This window comes from Anabrus simplex, chromosome 14 (genome assembly GCF_040414725.1).
Source record: "Anabrus simplex isolate iqAnaSimp1 chromosome 14, ASM4041472v1, whole genome shotgun sequence".
Taxonomy (NCBI): domain Eukaryota; kingdom Metazoa; phylum Arthropoda; class Insecta; order Orthoptera; family Tettigoniidae; genus Anabrus; species Anabrus simplex.
This window is the reverse complement of record NC_090278.1, coordinates 99,292,139-99,310,493: the sequence shown is the minus strand read 5'-3', so window position 1 is coordinate 99,310,493 and position 18,355 is coordinate 99,292,139. Positions and strand designations below refer to the sequence as shown.

The following is an 18,355-nucleotide window of genomic DNA, read 5'->3' as shown; positions in this document are numbered from 1 at the left end:
TCTAGCCGTGAAACAGGGCCAAATGCACATGGGCTACACAGTTCGCACCCGCGACTCCACACGTGTGGGAAAGGCAGTAGAAGAAGAAGACTGCCATGGAGTACTGAGTACTGCAGAGAGCGAGAGAGACTGGTGCCCGTCGTAAGATGGCATTGTTTCCACTTACTTGTACCAGGCTCCTCACTTTCATCTATCCCATCCGACCTCCCTTGGTCAACTCTTGTTCTTTTCCGGCCCCGACGCTATTAGAGCACTCGAGGGTTTTTTCACGCCCTTCGTGGCCCTTGTCTTTCTTTGCCCGATGTATTTATTTTTCGAAATGTCGGATCCCTTCAATTGTTCTTTCTGATTAGTGTTAATGGAGGTTGTTTGTACTTCCTGTTAAAACAATAATTCTCACCACCTGTCGTAAGAGGTAATGAAATGGCGTATGGCTTTTAGTTCCGGGAGTGTCCGAGGACAAATGCAGGTCCCGTAGGCGACCTGAGCGTCATGATGATGAAGACGACACATACACCCACCCCCGTGCCAGCGAAATTAACCAATTAAAGTTAAAATTCCCGATCCTCCCGGGAATCGCATCCGGGATTCCTGTGACCAAAGGCCAGCAGGCCATGGAGCCGGACTCGTAAGAGGTGACCGGCAGGGAAGCGAGTCTCTCTGCTGTCCGACGTGCGAGGCCTAGGGCGTCCTTTCCTTCTCGCTTCTTCACTCTTTTTAGGACTATCAGGCAGAATTGCAGTACCAGCATCTGACCGAGAGACCAGTCGCGTCACCTCTGGTCAAAGGTGAAATTGTGACCTTCGTAACGGGACACGTAGCTTCACTACACTGCTGGGCTGAGAGCAGTTTGTATGGTCTGACACCGATGATAGCCGGCAGGGTAGTTCCGCAGTCTTCATGTGGAGTGAGGGGATGGAGGAGTATGCCTCGTCCTATGTAATCTCCCTCCCTCCCCCCTCCACACACACGCCCATGTCAGCTAGGAAGACCTACTCCAGCCCTGTCGGGAGGTCACACGACATGTTTTGACGTCTTTAATAGCCTACTTGTGCCGGTGAGCGTTGCGACATGTGATGACAGGACTTTTGAGGTACAAAAATCGCCGTACCGCGCGACTCTGGACTCCGGCAAGTTGCATTCGTCTCAACCAGTTATACAGCAAAAATGAATCACTTGGCGAACATTTAAGAAAATTGTCTGTCTTTCCCAAATATGACATATGAAGTCAAAATCACTAATGTCGAACATCTAAAAGCTTCTTCCCCAAATTCTTTCAGAATGAAGGACAATGCCTATCTGCATCAAAGCTTGTGACCGTAATCTCGGCACAGCCGTGGCCAGGTTCGATCCCGACGGCTTTGAAGGCATACGTTTGGAGAAGTGCCAAGGTATTTCTGGAAGATGAAATTCCGTTATTACAGTATTCTGATTGTGTTTCCTAACTACATTGTAGATATGTGGGGCACGGTTGTGCTCCTGAACGGAACTAACAGGACACGGTGTCGGTACGCACGCACGCATGCTGTGGAATGTACTCTTGGAATGTGTTACATTAGGTGCGCCAGGAAGTCCTCGTTGACTGAACGGAGATTTAAATGCTCGACAAGAACATAAGCAATACAGTATTTTATTTGGTAGTAGTAAGTGAACGATTAAACAAACTCGACTGATAATAATGGAGAAAATGCTGAAGTGAGGAAATAGTGTGTCTAATCTCCCCTCCCGTACGGCTCACCTACCTACCTGTGTCCTCGATCGCCAAGTCCCGCAGCGTTGTCAGACTTTCTTCGTCTTATCCACTCCTTACGCTTACGGTCTCCTGGAATGCGCCCATTGTGACAACAATGGTGACGTCACGCAGGCCATTGCTGCTGCTGTGGTTTGCTATTCAGTTCTTAGTCGGGTCGTTTCTTGGTGACGTTCGTTGTGTGCGCGGTGTTCACAGTTTGTTTTCTTTGATAGTGCATTGTTATCTTGGATTGTGTATTGCTGTAGTACACCTCAGGTTCGTTCTTAATGAAGTACAAATGTTGGTATGTCTGTAGATGCTGTGAAATATGTCGTAAGCAGACGTGACATTCTCCATGCATGTAATTATGAACTAGTGACGTATTGTATGGGGGTGTAACCGAACCGGATTTGGCTCTGACTGGTCCCGATTGATATAACGGTCTCTTCGTCCGAGGTCATTTTATCTTGAACATTATCTGGTAAAAGAATACGCTGCCATTATTTTTTTCTTTGTAAAGCCCAACTAGGGAGCATGTTTGAACTTCACGCTGTTTCTTCTTTTCTTTCCAGTAACCTCTCTCTTCATCCGTCCGTTGAGGGTTTTTCTTTTTCGTTCTTCTGTCCAGCCTGTCTTTTTAGGTTTCTCAGCAAATTTGTGTTTGTTTATCAGGGTTCTGCATTTTTGTCTGTCTTGAATGGTTTCTTCGTTAATACGTACCGTATTTTTATTAGACAATAATTGGCTAATTATTGTTAGGTTTGTAATTTTAGCTGTACTTGTTCAGTCTGTTGTTATCTACTCTGTATAGGTGACCGTAAATAATAATAATAATAATAATAATAATAATAATAATAATAATAATAATAATAATAATAATAATAATAACATTTATTATTGTTGCTCAGCTGAGATGCACGATTGAACTTATTTAACTGATGGCTAGTATTGTGAATGCAGAATGATTTTTCCTTTCTTACTTTTCTGTGCGTTTAATTAGTAATAACTTATATATTTGAGGATCAAGATTTCCCATGTACATAATGCTTCAGGTTTTATTACAGTTTTGAAGTGTTTCGCGTTCGTTATTATTATTATTATTATTATTATTATTATTATTATTATTATTATTATTATTATTATTATTATTATTATTATTTGCTTGACAACCTGCGTAAATTCGTTTTTTCCCCTTTACTGTCCTTGCTTTGTTCCAATCAGTTAGTTTAGCCAGGCTTTTCATATCAGGCTTCTGTAACTCATCCCAAAGCGCTGTATTTCTCTCTGTGCTATTAATAAACGATTTGCCAATGTTTGGTTCTCCTTCTACAAAAGCTTAATTCCATATTTAAATTTCCATCGCGTTCGACAGTTGGTGAGAGAACTTTTACTAACACACTTCAGTACAGGCGACACGAAAAACGTAACAGCTTTGTTCATTTGCATTCGGTGTGCGTTGACGAAGTAGGCTGCGAACGTTCCTTTTATTCATTCGCACGAGTTTATTAAGGCAGACGCTTCATGTAGATTTGACCCTGCTTTACCGCCTGATGTCTTTCTCGAGGGAGGACGTGTGTTGTATGAAGATGTGTGTCTCCCCGATCCAGAGAAGTTAAATTATACCGTGTCCAGTTAAAATCCCCGATCCGAGGAGCGGGACTCGAAGCCAATACTCTGAACTGACCATTGACTATACATGGTTAGGCTTGACCTCATTTGGTTCATCCGAATCGACGGTAGGTTCAAGGTTTGACTACGAATGTTTAATTTCTACACTTTCTTCGAAGAGTCGGCTCCGTCATTTCTTCTTGTCTTCTTAGAATGAACGCTAAGCAAGCAATGCCGCATACTATTTGTAACATCCCCTAACACAGCAGTGTCGTTTGCTTTTTTATTATATATACCATTATTCTATGTTTTGTTCTCTATTGTGAAGAATGAAGCACATGCAGAATAATTGCTGCATGAACAGACAACCGTGGAAAGGTTGGACGTTCTTCTAAGTGTTTTCTGTATGAAATTTGTGAAAAAATCCTAGGACCGGTTTAAGGGCCCTGCAACACCCATAGCTTCGGACACCCCGTTATCACTTTCCTGCAGAAACATATTAGTAAAAACAGGTTGGATTTCTGGCTCAAACATCTCCCGTTAAAAACTCAATTCAATTCAACTGCTGTCTCTTCGTGTCTTCATATTCTACATACTTGAAATTATGTAGTAATTTTGTTTTATTAAGCTATTCTTCTGAGATTCCTTTAATTTCTGTAGGTTATCTACTTCGTATATTGAGAGGAACTGCCTCACTCTTCATTTACTTATAGGCTGATAGTGAAGCTCTTCGGGCTGAGGATTCAATATACAGATGTCCGGAAAGAGTAGATGAAGACTGTTTTCAGTGTGAAGGAATCTACGCCATTAAAATAATTGCTTATACAGTAAAAAACACTTATGTTAGTGCGTATAATACAGTACATGGAACTAAATGGGAAACATGTTATAAAGTATTTGTTCAGTCTGTTTTGGTGGACTGATGTGAATAGTTTTGGGTAAATAGATAGCGAAAATCCACAGCCTGTTTCCAGTCTTTCGACCGGGTCAGGAATGGAATGAATGAAGCCCCCACCTAGCGGCGAGGGTGGGAATTGGGCCGGCTGCCGAGGCCTGTCGCGCTCGACTGGGGCAATGATTCATGAAATGAAATGACAGTGGAGAGTGTTGCTGGAATGAAATATGACAGGGAAACCCGGAGTACCCGAAGAAAAACCTGTCCCGCGTCGGCTTTGTCCAGCACAAATCTCACGTGGAGTGACCACGGATTTGAACCACGGAACCCAGCGGTGAGAAACCGGCACGCTGCCGCCTAAGCCACGGTAAATAGATTTTGTGGGGGAAGGGGAGGGGGCTAAAAAGTCTTGCGCGTGGCCTCAACATTCCTCAAACTGACGCTTGTAAAAACCAACGTTTTATGTTAATCGCCGCATGAATTTGAAGGATAAAATAACACTAATTATCTCCAGAACCAAATTTCCTGAGTTACTAGAGGTCCCTAAATAGTACGAGAAGAAAGAGCTTCATGTTTTTCCGATCATGATTCATATTCGAAATGATTTGATAGTGGAAATCTTGTTTCGTTTATTTTCTTAAAAAACCCCTCCCTTCCTGTGAGAACGCAGAGAAGATCAAATGGATGCCGACACTATTCTTTAAATTATTTCCATGGTTACCACTTTTCATCTCCAGGGTAATCTTGGGTAATGTAATTCTCAAGTGCTGTCCTGAGATGTCTTAGCATAAGTGTGTCGTCTGCCTAGTTGTGAGCCCGAGCGAGGACGCTTTTTTAGTTTACATCCTGTCAAGAGAATGGCAGTGCTGTAACAAATACCATCATCGCGCGCTTTCGGTGTGACGAGGACCTGACGTCATTATCAGAAATAAATCCTCCTCATTAATTAATGAGATTTGAGTTAAGTAATCCAGTGGTGTACCTTTATGCGCACTGTATATTACGTTGGTAATGATAAATGGATACAAATACATAATTTACAAAAATGTTTAAACCTAATATTTATAGGAAGAACACAATCTACGGAGACCTGTGTCGCTACCAGCGATGACCTCCAGACTACCTTGGTATGCACTATGTGCCAAATGGCCTGGAACTCTGCTATGCAATCATATCGTGGAGAGTTTTTGAAGCCGCGCTGATGCGTTTTCCACAGTTAATACTATTTTATTTGGCCTTCTGCTAATTAAGTTACTAGTGGACAAGTAACTACCCTTTGCATTTCAATTTTTGAAATTATAAATCTCTGCCTTGCGCCTGCATCATTTAATTCAAACTTTGGTAATTTTTTCAAGTGCCATTTAGTGGATTGAAATGTCAATATTCTACGTACGGTATCCTAACTTAGTTAATTGTATCGATTTTCAGCTGTATCACGCTCCGGAAATGCTCCTTTAAGACGCACAAGGTTGTTAAGAGTTACGTAGAAAATATAATAATTTAACATTCTGATGCACGTTCTTTTTACGTAGAATGCGTCCTTGTGCCGGTGATCGCCCGTAGAGCCGTGCGCGGAATATCCGCAGCCGCACAATGCATATCCGCGGATATTGTAAATATTTAACTACAGTATATTTCACCTAACCTGACACCAGAACCCCTATAGTCACAGGTCCATGGGGGACTTCTTCTTGCGAAAACTACCGACTTATTGACCTTTGTTCCTTATTTCCATAGATTAAGGACTGGAGCCAGCTAAGATTTTCCCAAATTTGCGGCTTTATGGTCTCAAGGCTCTTTATATATCACTATTCTCCCACACCAGTGTCGAGGGTCGCCTAACCACAAGCAAAATTAAGAGTATACTCGAGTGAAAATCAATAAACGTCATTATTTAGACATTGACAGCAAAATTATCCGCACTGCCATTTCCACGCCCTTCGTGGCCCTTGTCTTCGGCCGATCCTTCATCTTTCGAAGTGTCGGACTGCTTCAATTTTTTTCCCGTCTGATTTGTTAATAGAGGATGGCTGCCCAGTTATACTTCCTCTTAAAACAATAATCACTACCACCATTCAGGACTGGGAAACTTGCAGATGAGGATGTGGAACGGTAGAAATGGGTCGTTTGCGCTCCTAACCCAATGCTGAAAACTAATAGGTCATCATGTATTAAGATATTAAAATATACATTAAGAAACAGGACTTTAATGTAATTGTAACTAAATATGCTGTGATAAGAGATTTGACTCTCCTTTATAGATTGATAGTAACGAGAAAATATGCCTCAGTGTCCCCTCTGGGCGGGGGACACAGACGAAGAATACAGCCGCGGTATTCCCTGCCTGTCGTAAGAGGCGACTAAAAGGGGCGCCCAGGGGATATCAGAATCATGAAACTACTTGTGCTTAGTGCCATTACGTGAGGAGCACAATGGGTCGACGTTACTTGGAGTTAGTACCACAATGTGAGGAACGCCATGGCTCTGTGGTTAGTAGGGTCTACTTTCGTGTATTCCACCGGAGCGGGGGAGGGGGCATTCGGCCGTGTGCCGTAACGTTGAGCTGGCTTCAGAATAGATCTGCGCTACCAATGAATAGTACCACTTTACGAGAAACACCATGGGTGTGCGTTATCTGAGAGTAGTTGCATTATGTGACCAATACCTGTGGATGTTACCATAATGTGTCATATACCGTGGGTTTACATTGCCTTATGTGAGCAACAGAATGAGTATACGTTGCCAGTGATTAGTTCCATAGCTAAATGGTTAGCGTGCTGGCCTGTGGTCACAGGCGTCCCGTCAGGGTCGGGAATTTTAACCATAATTGGTTAAATCCCCTGGCACGGGGATGTCGTCATTTCATCCTCATCACGACGCGCAGGTCGCCTACGGGTAGACCTGAAGTCCTCGGACACATCCCGGCCCTAACACCACGGGAATACCGGCGCCTGTGATTAGTTCCACTGTGGGAGGAAGACCTGTGAGTGATGCCATTGTGTGCGACATCCTACGTTTCCTGTGATCAGTGCCGGCGACCTGGATTAGGCCTATCCCAGTAGTTCAGGCTATCCGCTGATAGTGAAACAAAAACAATACTTTTTTCATCATAATTCGTTTTAGATTCTAGTCAGTGGATAAATCTTGAAGTTTTAATTTTCGTTTCGTTCACCTCTTACCATTAGGGGCCGATGACCTAGCTGTTAGGTCCCGTTAAACAACAATCATCATAAGCGATATGCGTCAGGATGTCTAATCTGAACAGACCCTTCTTAATAAGCACATCTGCTCCTTGACTCAGTAGCCGATGGTAGAACACATTGACTCGTTACTGATGTAAGATCTGTCTCTGAATGTTTATTTAGTTTATTGTCAGTTTCTGTTTATTTTGTTTTTTCTAAAAATGTTGGGGGGGGGGGGGTTACTGCCTTGCCTTGACCCTTACGGTATCCCTTGTCTGTCGTAAGAGGCGACTAACAGTGGTCCCAGGGGTTCTCGCGTGGGTTGGCGACCTCGGGATCCTCAGCATTGCTTCTACTTACTAGTGCCAGGCTCCTCACTTTCGTCTATCTTATCCGGCTTCGCTTGGTCAGCTCATGTTCTTTTCGACTCTGATGGTATTAGAACACTCGACGCCTTCGTGGCCCTTGTCTTTCTTTAGCCGATACCTTCATTTTTCGAAGTGTCGGATCCCTTGCATTTTTCTCTCTGATTAGTGTTATGGTTGCCTAGTTGTACTTCCTCTTAAAACAGTAATCACCACCACCTGCCTTGCCTTGGCTAAATGGTCTGCGTTAGCACAGAGTGAACCGAGTGCCTCACCGCAAATTATAGGGAAAAGTTTATGAAGAAGAGTAAGAAACCAAACCCCATGGCGCGGCTGCTCAGACCGAAGGGCAGCCGATTACAAGGTGTCGCGCGTCTGGCCGGTATTGTTTGTTTTTCTGAATACATTTATAATAGCTCCTCAGATCCAGGTAAGAGTCCCTGACCTGGCGGGGAATCGAAACTGGAGGCTCTGGGCGAGAGCCGAGCGGGCGCTTCGTTCACATTCCTTACTTCTTGTAACGCCTTACCACGCAGCTGTCGATATACTGACTAAACGCGTTCCTAAGCTTCAGCGATTGCATTGAATACCTTGCGTTACGTCGGTATGCAGCAGTAGAAAGGAGGTTCGTATCCCGCCATGGTGCAGGGTAAGGAAACCAAAACAGGAAAAGTCAAATTTCTCCCTTATACAAAGATCGTACAAATACATTTAAAATGCGGAATCATAATTTTTATGTTTCATTCGGTTTTTTTAACCGACCGAGTTGGCCGCGGTTAGGGGCGCGCAGCTGTGAGCTTATATTCGGGAGATAGTGGGTTCGAACCCCACTGTCTGCGGCCCTGAAGATTGTTTCTATTTTCACAGCAGGCAAATGCTGAGGATGAACCAAGGCAGGGCCGCTTCCTTCCCGCTCCTAGGTCTTTCCTGTCACATCGTCGCCATAAGACTTAGGCCTGTGTCGGTGCGACATGAAGACAATTGCAGTTGCATCCGCTTTCACCGTCGAGGAATAATAACATATATACCCACGTTTTGACCTCAATTGTAGCCTCGTTTTGACGAAATCCAAATTGAGATTCACTGCCAGATGTTGAGTGCGGGTGCAAGCACATTCCACATTGACCTTACGGCACAAAGAACCGTTCTGTTCCAGCTGCAAGGAAACTTTCACATGGAAGTGGAGTGCGGTGAAAGTTTCCATTTTGTGATGAGGATGACCTCAGGCTGTATAGCACCGTGTGGTGGGAAAGGGCTTGAAATGCTTAACACCCTCCCCGCTATGTATTGTTGTCAATGTTTATACGAAATGTACAGGACCAACAACATACGGGGCTGCTGTTCGGTAGCGGGACTGCCGGGCTGAGTGGCTCTGACCCCAACTTGTCAGGTTCGATCCTGGCTCAGTCCGGTGGTATTTGAAGAGGCTCAAATACGTTAGCCTTGTGTCCGTAGATTTACTGACAAGTAAAATAACTCCTGCAGGACTAAATTCCGGCACCTCGGCGTCACCGAAAACCGTAAAGCAAATAACATTGATTAACCTCTACTTTCTAGCATTTTGTTTCTATTTTAATTTCATACGTTTTCAGAACGTTCCGTGCGCATGTTTGTCAGGCGTTCACGTTTTTTGTTGCTGGTTATTGTTTGCGGTTGTGTACTAAAAATAATGCGTATTCATGTGATCATACTGTATCCTAATACAGCAGCAACTTGAGCCTAATCCGAGCGTAATCATTTGGGTTAAGTGAACATGTGTAAAGTCGGATAGTTTGCTTGTGTTGTTTCGTATTCTATGCATGATGTCTTCATGAAAATTGCCCTTTCTTCTGGAAACCGTACCACGTGACTGCGGCATTTTGCAATGGCACTTTCTATACAAGTTACCTTTTATAGGCGATAGTCGCGTATTTCGTTGTTATTAACTTACATGAAGGACGTAGATAGCGGCAAGTTCACCCTTATTTATTGGATACTTTCATTATTTATATTTTAATCTATGTACTCTTTCCTTATCCATGGTAGTGTGGATTAAAAACAAAGTGCCATAGAGCCTGCTTCTTTGTAATCTTCCATTTCACATTCGCTATTAACTTCTGCCTGTGCTTATTGTTAGTGAACACTGGGCTAGCTCATTCCTTGGGTTTGACGACGTGAAAGTGACTGAGGTACATGAAATGGTGTCAGTTGGTGTATGCTTTGCATTGGATTTGGCAGTCTGATATGTAATAGTGACTTTTGGCTCAGTGAGGAAAGCAACGGGAAACTAACTGGCTGCTCACTTCCTGTGTACGACTCTATGACAGGTAATGGTGCAGATGTTGAGGATCCAATTAGCATTTGGACTGAGCACTCAACATGTACACACATTCTTAATTTAGTAGAACATTTCAGTGTCCAGTTTTCTGTTACATATCCAGACTTCCACAGTGCATCTTCAGGTGCAATATTGATGATAGAAAACAGAATGTACTGTTATTGTAAAGACTATCACGCAAACGCCGGCCCCGTTTTGTAGGGGTAGCGTTCCTGACTCAACCGGAGGCCACGGGTTCGATTCCCGGCCAGATCAGGGATTTTTACCTGGATCTGAGGGTGGTTCGAAGTCTACTCAGCCTAGGTGGTTACAATTGAGGAGCTATCTGACGGTGAGAAGGCGGCCCCACTCTAGGAAGCCAATAATAACGGCAGAAAGGATTTGTCGTACTGACCACACGACACCTCGTATTCTGCAGGCCTTGAGGCTGAGCAGCGGTCGCTTGGTACGCCAAGGCCCTTCGGAGCTGTTGCACCATGATTTTTTTTTCTATCATGCAAATTTTTTGTAATACTGTATTTTCAGTTATAATTTTGTGTCTTCTCTTCTCCGAATTACAATTTCAGAACTTTACATATGTAAAACCTCTCTCTAGTGGACACCTTCGAAACAGGGGTGTCTGTTCGAGAGAGGGTAAAATGAAATGGCGTATGGCTTTTTTAGTGCCGGGAGTGTCCGAGGACAAGTTCGGATGCAGGTCTTTTGATTTGACTCCCATAGGCGACCTGCGCGTCGTGATGAGGATGAAATTATGATGAAGACGACACATACACCCAGCCCCAGCGCCAGGCAAATTAACCAATTAAGGTTAAAATTCCCGGCTCTGCCGGGAATCGAACCCTGGACCCCTGTGGCCAAAGGCCAGCACGCTAACCATTTAGCCATGGAGCCGGACTCGACAGAGGGTATCAGGTGGGTAGGAACACAGGAACCCATGTGACAAAATCTCTCGCAAATTACTGTTCAGTACTTAACTGTACACAATGTTAAAACTGACAATTACCGGGCGAGTTGGCCGTGCGGTTAGGGGCGCGGAGCTGTGAGCTTCCATCCGGGAGATAGTGGGTTCGAACCCCACTGTCGGCAGCCCTGAAAATGGTTTTCCGTGGTTTCCCATTTTCACACCAGACAAATGCTCGGGCTGTACCTTAATTCAGGCCACAGCCGCTTCCTTCCACTCCTAGCCCTTTCCTGCCCATCGTCGCCATAAGACCTGCCTGTGTCGGTGCGATGTAAAGCATCTAGCAAAAAAAACCTGACAATTGAGGTTTTTGAAAACTTAAATCAATGTGTACAAAAAATATTTACACTTGAAAAATCCTTGATGTTTGTTTGTTTTGTATACCAGTACTTCGGTTTTGCAATTGTATTTCACTTTTTGCAGTTAAATCATATGTCACATTTACACCTTTTTCATAGTTTTGTGTACAGTAGGATTCTTCCAGTCGCTTAAAGCCCAGAGCCTCACTGTACTAGGTCATTGGCGGCATTAGAATCGCCTTCACTACCACTTTTGTCCTAATCTTCCTTCCCTTGGATTGACTGAAGAGTTGTTTTTTGTGTCTCCACTCTCACACTCTGTTGGAATATCTGATGCTTCTACCCTGCAAGCTGTTGTATTGTGTTGCTTGCATGCTTTCAGAAACTAGCAGTTTTGAAGGTCTCATGCACCAACTGTCTGTACATAACATTGAAGTTCTGGATCACTCCTGGGTCAAGAGGCTGTTTGCTAGTATTAGTCACCGTCTCTACCTGGAGATTATCCTTGTGATTAACTATCTTTATGTACTGTTGACTTTTTTCCAAAATGCAAGTTCTTTCAGTCACTCCTTACTTCTGCAACCATTCCTAACTCTTATTTCTTTCTAATTACCCCCTCCTTCTTCATCTCTTTATATCTCTGTTATAATACAGTAATGGGTTTTTACCGTTCCTTACCACTATTAAAGGTACATGCCTGTTTTTGCATTCCTCTGCTATGGAAGATAGGAAACTTAAAAGGGTCCACCTTTTCAATACAATAAATGTTATAGTTTATTTACAACATATATTTACACTTGGAACTAGTTTCGACGCTGTTTGGCGTCATCTTCAGCCAAAATGTGGGAAATAGGCTAGCATGTAGACATTTATATTACACAAGGTGGTACATCAGTGTGAATAAATGAGGGAACATGAAGACGCAAAGTACAATGTCAGTTTCAAAGTGGTCATGAAGGGTGAGTCAAAATTGTATAAACATGAGATAACATAATCAATTAAACAATAAACATATAAACATATAAACTGTAACAAAACCATGCGGAAGTACGAGATGATTGGTATTGGAGATTCAAATTATTTGAATGTTGCCTGCCGCGAGTGTAGTACAAAACATCGGTTATATTTCAGTAAACACAATCTTCTCAAAAATGCACATAACATTATAAAATATTTGGGTTGAGATGAAATTTGGCAGTTAGGGATTGAAATCACTTATTCAATAAGCGTCAATTCAAAAAACAGCTGTGAAGGGTTAGACGCCACACACTTTCACCACATCACCCTCCATATTTCCCCTCCTTCCACTCCTCCTCCCCTACCGCTCCTTCCCTCTCCCCTCCTAATCCAACAACGGCCGCTCCCCAGACCTAAACTATCCAACACGCTCTGTTCCTCTTCATCTCGCGCCATAGCTTTACCGCCTTAGGTCCCGCAATAAACATCATAGAAACCTGCCCCCACCCTACACGTAACGCTGCAACAATACACCACAAATCCTGGCACAGTCAACCTCCAAACTCTCAGAGGAACGTATTCCTTAATACCAATTTTATATTCTTGTCGAGCTGAATATGTATACTACACCCTCAACAATGTGACTCTTTATCTGCCATGTTCATCTCACACTTGGATTCAAATAGGCATTTCTACCAGTTTGAATATGTTGAGCCCTGTCTCATACTTACGCTGCGCTTGACCTATATGGCACCTGACGAAGAAATCCTACAAAAATTTTTAATTCTTTAACTGCCATTTTCACCTTGTAACTACGAAAAGTTGAATATGTTATTTGTATTTGAAAATATTATTTAATAAGTCCTAACTCGTATGATATAGCTTTTGCATTAACCCTTCATGGACTGTTTTGAATTGACATTACTGAATATCTACAATTCGAACCTTCACTGCCAAGTTCATCTCGCAACATAAGTTCAGAGTTCACGTGCAATTCTATGAGGCTGTTTAAATCCTACCTCACATTTGAACTACACTCGCACCGGTGCCATTCAATGAATGATTAAACGCAGACCTTTTGTGCCAAATCCATCACGAACCTACATTTTCGAGTGTGTTTCATGTGTTTTTTGCATTTATCGAGTCCAAACTCACGCTTGTGAAATTCTTGTCTAACACTTCACAGCTGTTTTTTGAATTGACGCTTATTGAAAAAGTGATTTCAATCCCTAACTGCCAAATTTCATCTCAACCCAAATATTTTATAATGTTATGTGCATTTTTGAGAAGATTGTGTTTACTGAAATATAATCGATGTTTTGTACTACACTCGCGGCAGGCAACATTCAATGGAAGAGTGTCTGAAATAATTTGAATCTCCAATACCAATCATCTCGTACTTCCACATGGTTTTGTTACAGTTTATATGTTTATATGTTTATTGTTTAAGTGATTATGTTATCTCATGTTTATACAATTTTGACTCACCCTTCATGACCACTTTGAAACTGACATTGTACTTTGCTTCTTCATGTTCCCTCATTTATTCACACTGATGTACCACCTTGTGTAATATAAATGTCTACATGCTAGCCTATTTCCCACATTTTGGCTGAAGATGACGCCAAACAGCGTCGAAACTAGTTCCAAGTGTAAATATATGTTGTAAATAAACTATAACATTTATTGTATTGAAAAGGTGGACCCTTTTAAGTTTCCTATCTTCCATTCTCAATTCAATACGGACAAAAATGAAATTCTTAGATTTAAATTCCTCTGCTATCACTTTAAACCCATCCCATAGGCTGTTCACATTTTCCTCTGATCATAGTTACCTTTTAAAAACTCCCTCATGCATCTCTTATCAACTGTATGGTATTATGTAATAGTCATACTTATACAGGCTTTCTTTCTATTGCATTTCTTTTTAACTATGACAAAAACTTTTTTATGATCACATACCATCGATATCAACCACTTCAATTTCTCTATGGAGCTCACTTGATTTTATTAGCACCACTTCTAGAATATTATTCCCTCTAGTTGGTTCCATTACTTTCTGATTAAGCTGACCTTCCCAGATTAACTTACCTTTTTTTTAAACATTTGTTGGTCATACTTTTTTTTGGTCATTCGTGTTGCCTTTCCAGTTACCATTTCGTAAATTGAGATCACCTGCTACTGTCACATCCCTTTCTGTGTTGTTCCCCACGTAACTGATTATATCTTATCAAATAATTCTGCGTCAGCATTATCAGCACTCCTTCCAAGTCTGTCTACCCCAAAAATATCAAGTTGCCTATTATTTAGAGATTTTCAGAGGTGAGTCTCACACCTAGAATTTCTCTGAGGATACCTCCATATAACGTCTAAACAAAGTGAAGACTATCTGAGTGCAGATCCCAATCTCGTAAGTACCCATTAGGATCTACAAATGTCACTCCCAGTTCACCACATAGCCTACCCATTCCATAGTCTTATTTAAATCCTCAATCATCCTGTTGTTAGTATCCTTCCTACACAATATCCCATTGATAACAATTTGTGTTGCCTTAAACTTCTGCGCTGCATTAACCAGATCCCACGTCCCCAGCTGAGTTGGTACCTATTCCACCAAGCTCGATAGCTGCAGTCGCTTAAGTGCGGCCAGTATCCAGTAACAAGTAACTATTCTCATTTTGGTTCCGTATTGAAGTTGACGTATGTCTCAAGTATTATTACAATATTATAAGTCCACCTGTTCAATGTCCACCTGTTCAATACAATACATACATTGTGTATCCAGTATTCGGGAGATAGTGGGTTCGAATCGCACTGTTGGTAGCCCTGAAGATGGTTTTCTGTGGTTTCCCATTTTCACACCAGGCAAATGTTGGGGCTGTACCTTAATTAAGGCCATGGCCGGTTCCTTCCCAGTCCTAGCCCTTTCCTGTCCCCATCATCACCATAAGACCTATCTGTGTCGGTGCGATGTAAAGCCAATAGCAAATAATAAGTACCTATTCCTGCTTGCCTTCCGTTGTTGGTACCAATATGAAACACTACCATCTTCTCCTTACCTTCCTTGTCCCCCTCTACTTTTTTCAACATGTGCCTTAACCTAGTTCTTGGATAACACTTTACCCTGGTTCCCTTCCCTCCGCACATTTTCTGTTTGTGCGAAACAATAGTCTTAACTGATCCACCTCATTTCATCCTCTCCTCTCCTGGTCTCCCTTAACTTGTCTGATGGCTACAGCACCTATTCCTTCTTCCTATCCTATATACTGTTTCTCTTACCTCTCTCCTCCACTGTAACACTTCTCTGTTCCTCATTGTTCTACCTACAGTGACTCGTACAGATTCCTCATCTGTACCTCTCCTGAACTCTGCCCCTCAGTAGATTCCTTGGCTTTCAAGTTCCTTCTCCTTAAAACATTAGCCAACCTGCCTTCCAGAACTTCTCCCCTTTCTTTCCCTTTGGTTGTCTATTAACCTCACCCTGTACATTGTTTGAGGGAGATCTACCTTCATCCCTGTCCTTTGTCAGAAGTCTTGATTATCCCCCTCAAGAGAAGACCGAAAGACTTGAGAAAATTAAAGAGAAGTCACCTTAATAGCCCATATGTAAAAATCTTTGAAAAAATATTGACAAAAAGGGTGAGATCGAAGGTGGAAACACAACTAGAAGAGAAACAATATGGTTTATAGAGTGGCAGGCTGCCAGCTGCTAGAGAAAAGTTGAGAGTATCTTGACATTCATTGACCTAGGAAAGGTTTAAAACAGTGTTCTGAGAGAAATAGTCAAAATATGTGGAGTAATTGTAAAAGTAGAGTAAAAATGGATTCTGTTGATTTTGAAGTAAAAACGTATTACCCCTTTTGTTTATAAGTATTATGGATGAAATACACTTCATAACAGGGGATATGAGGAACAGTCACAAGACCAAGTTAATGTGTGGAATGAAAGACTTGTCGATTAAGGATGAAAATTAGTAGAGAGAAAAGCAAGACGGTTGTAGTAAGGAGAAAAGAGAAGTTAAAACACTAGGATGTGAGTTATCAGTAGCTAGCAGGATGGTTCCTCCACTGGTGTGGAATGCAAAGAAACTTGGTACAAAAGCTACAGTACTTTGTATTAATCCTGACCCGTGAAGCAGAAACTGGGCGGCCACCAAGGCCCTGGCAAGCAAAGTGAAGTTCCTGCCAGGGATTGTGTAAGAGAGAGATGGTTTGAATACCTACAAAGTGAACGCCAAAACAAGTGAATGAAATGAAAGTAGAAGGAACAAGACCCAGCAGGTTAAGAAGCTGTCTGAATAGAAGCAGATGGAAGTCTTTGATCCACAACATAATTGGTGAAAATAAAGAATTGTATTAATATTGCATTTGCAAATAATTTGTTTTAAGATTCACTCTCAGTTAGAAAGGTAAACATTTGCATAGTTCTGTTGACGCTAACTGTTCAGTGTGATATTTGGACTTGTCTCATAATCGGCAAACACTGAGTTATTCTTCAGTGGACAAAAGCCTGTTGATGTTTAAATAAATGGACAAAAGATACAGCAACTCCCCATGTTGAAACATGAGGAAAAGTGTGTTTGCTGATTTGGTTAAGTTTTATGACTGATCTTGAAATATTTTAATGCAGTTTTGTGGAACCCCTGACACAGCATCACGTAACATATTCTAGTTGGGAATTCCTGTGCTCTAATAGTACTCGCCTCGATTGTAGTTGTCTGAGAGCATTTTGAAAGTGACCAGCTCAAGCAGTATTGTCAGTGATGAGATTACGATGGTGTTTTACTGTATTGGTGATTTTTGTTTGCAGGTAGCCCGTGGCAGGTGGGAGTGATGACGGGCCCCAAGATGTCTGTCCTGGGGGAGGCGGTGCGGCTCGTGGCTGCCGGTAGCACGGCAACCTTCGAGCTTAGTGCTGTCGGTTTCTCCAGGGACCACATCGATGTGCAGATCATTAGTAAGTGCAACCTCCATATACGACGTTGGTTATCTGACGGTCTTTCCAATTTTTAAATAATCAGCTAAATTATATCATCCTGCCAAAGTGTTAGTTAGACTCATTGGCTGCTGTTGGGATCAGCCTACCAAATGTCAGTTCTCACTTTGAGCACAAACATTTTGTCTAACTCATAGTGTTTGGCATTTAAACAAAAGTTGTAATAATAAATGAAAGATTTGCAAACTGAATTAGTAGAGAAATATGAACTTTGACACCATATTCCTCACACTTGAATCAGAAAAACCATCATGCCATTTGTGGAACGAGGTGAGGACACTTCATTCTCGGACATTATTTTACTCTCAAGAATTTGAATTTCTGGTGCGGTAAGTAAAGACAAGTTCCTCTCCTTCTCTTCATTTTGAGAGAACATTAAAAGTGCAACCTTGGCTTGTATGTTCAACTATATGAGCAGTACATACTATAAATGGTCATATCTAGTGATGAACATATTTTAAAAGTCATTATTATTAAAGTTTAGATGCAGTTTTTGAGGTTAAAAATGAAAAAAAAAAAAAAAATTGTTACAATATTAGTGCCAGTTTGTATCAAGTTTCTCTATAAATATGATTATAATGTGCATTTAATAATAAATAACTATTAGAATACAAGGAGTTTCAAAATAATTAAAACTTGTTCATGAGCTCTATTGCTTAATTTACTCATTTAAACAAACAATCTTACTTTAATTTGTACTTATTATCTCCTGTAATCTGATAAACATTTTGCCAATTTTGCTCAGTTATAATGTTTTCTGTCAACTGTGTGTAACACCCGTCACATTCAAAATAGTGAAATAACTAGAAAAACAGTCATTGTCCTTTTGTATATGATATGTTTAGTTTTTCTAGTTTCTTGGGCCTGCAATAAAATTTTCAAGTTTCTATTAGCTCTTATCTCACAGAGTTTATTGATTTTCACCATCTACCTCAACAAGTGGGTTGCATTTGTGTAAAACCCGTTGCAATGGAATGCCACTTCTTTCAATACTAAAAACAGTGCAATCACTTTAAAACACAATTGTCAAGTAGCTCTGAGAC

At 41.7% G+C, this 18,355-nt stretch overlaps 1 protein-coding gene across 2 annotated transcripts in view; it reads left to right on the top strand.

Moving 5' to 3' along the window:
• The window catches only part of jbug (filamin-type immunoglobulin domains fbug), a 292,423-nt gene that overhangs the window by 163,622 nt on the left and 110,446 nt on the right, over positions 1-18,355 (top strand). For both annotated transcript variants that reach the window (XM_068230428.1, XM_068230427.1), the window contains one exon: positions 17,127-17,273. In XM_068230428.1, the coding sequence (XP_068086529.1) occupies positions 17,127-17,273 (147 nt within the window). The remainder of the gene's footprint in view (positions 1-17,126; positions 17,274-18,355) is intronic.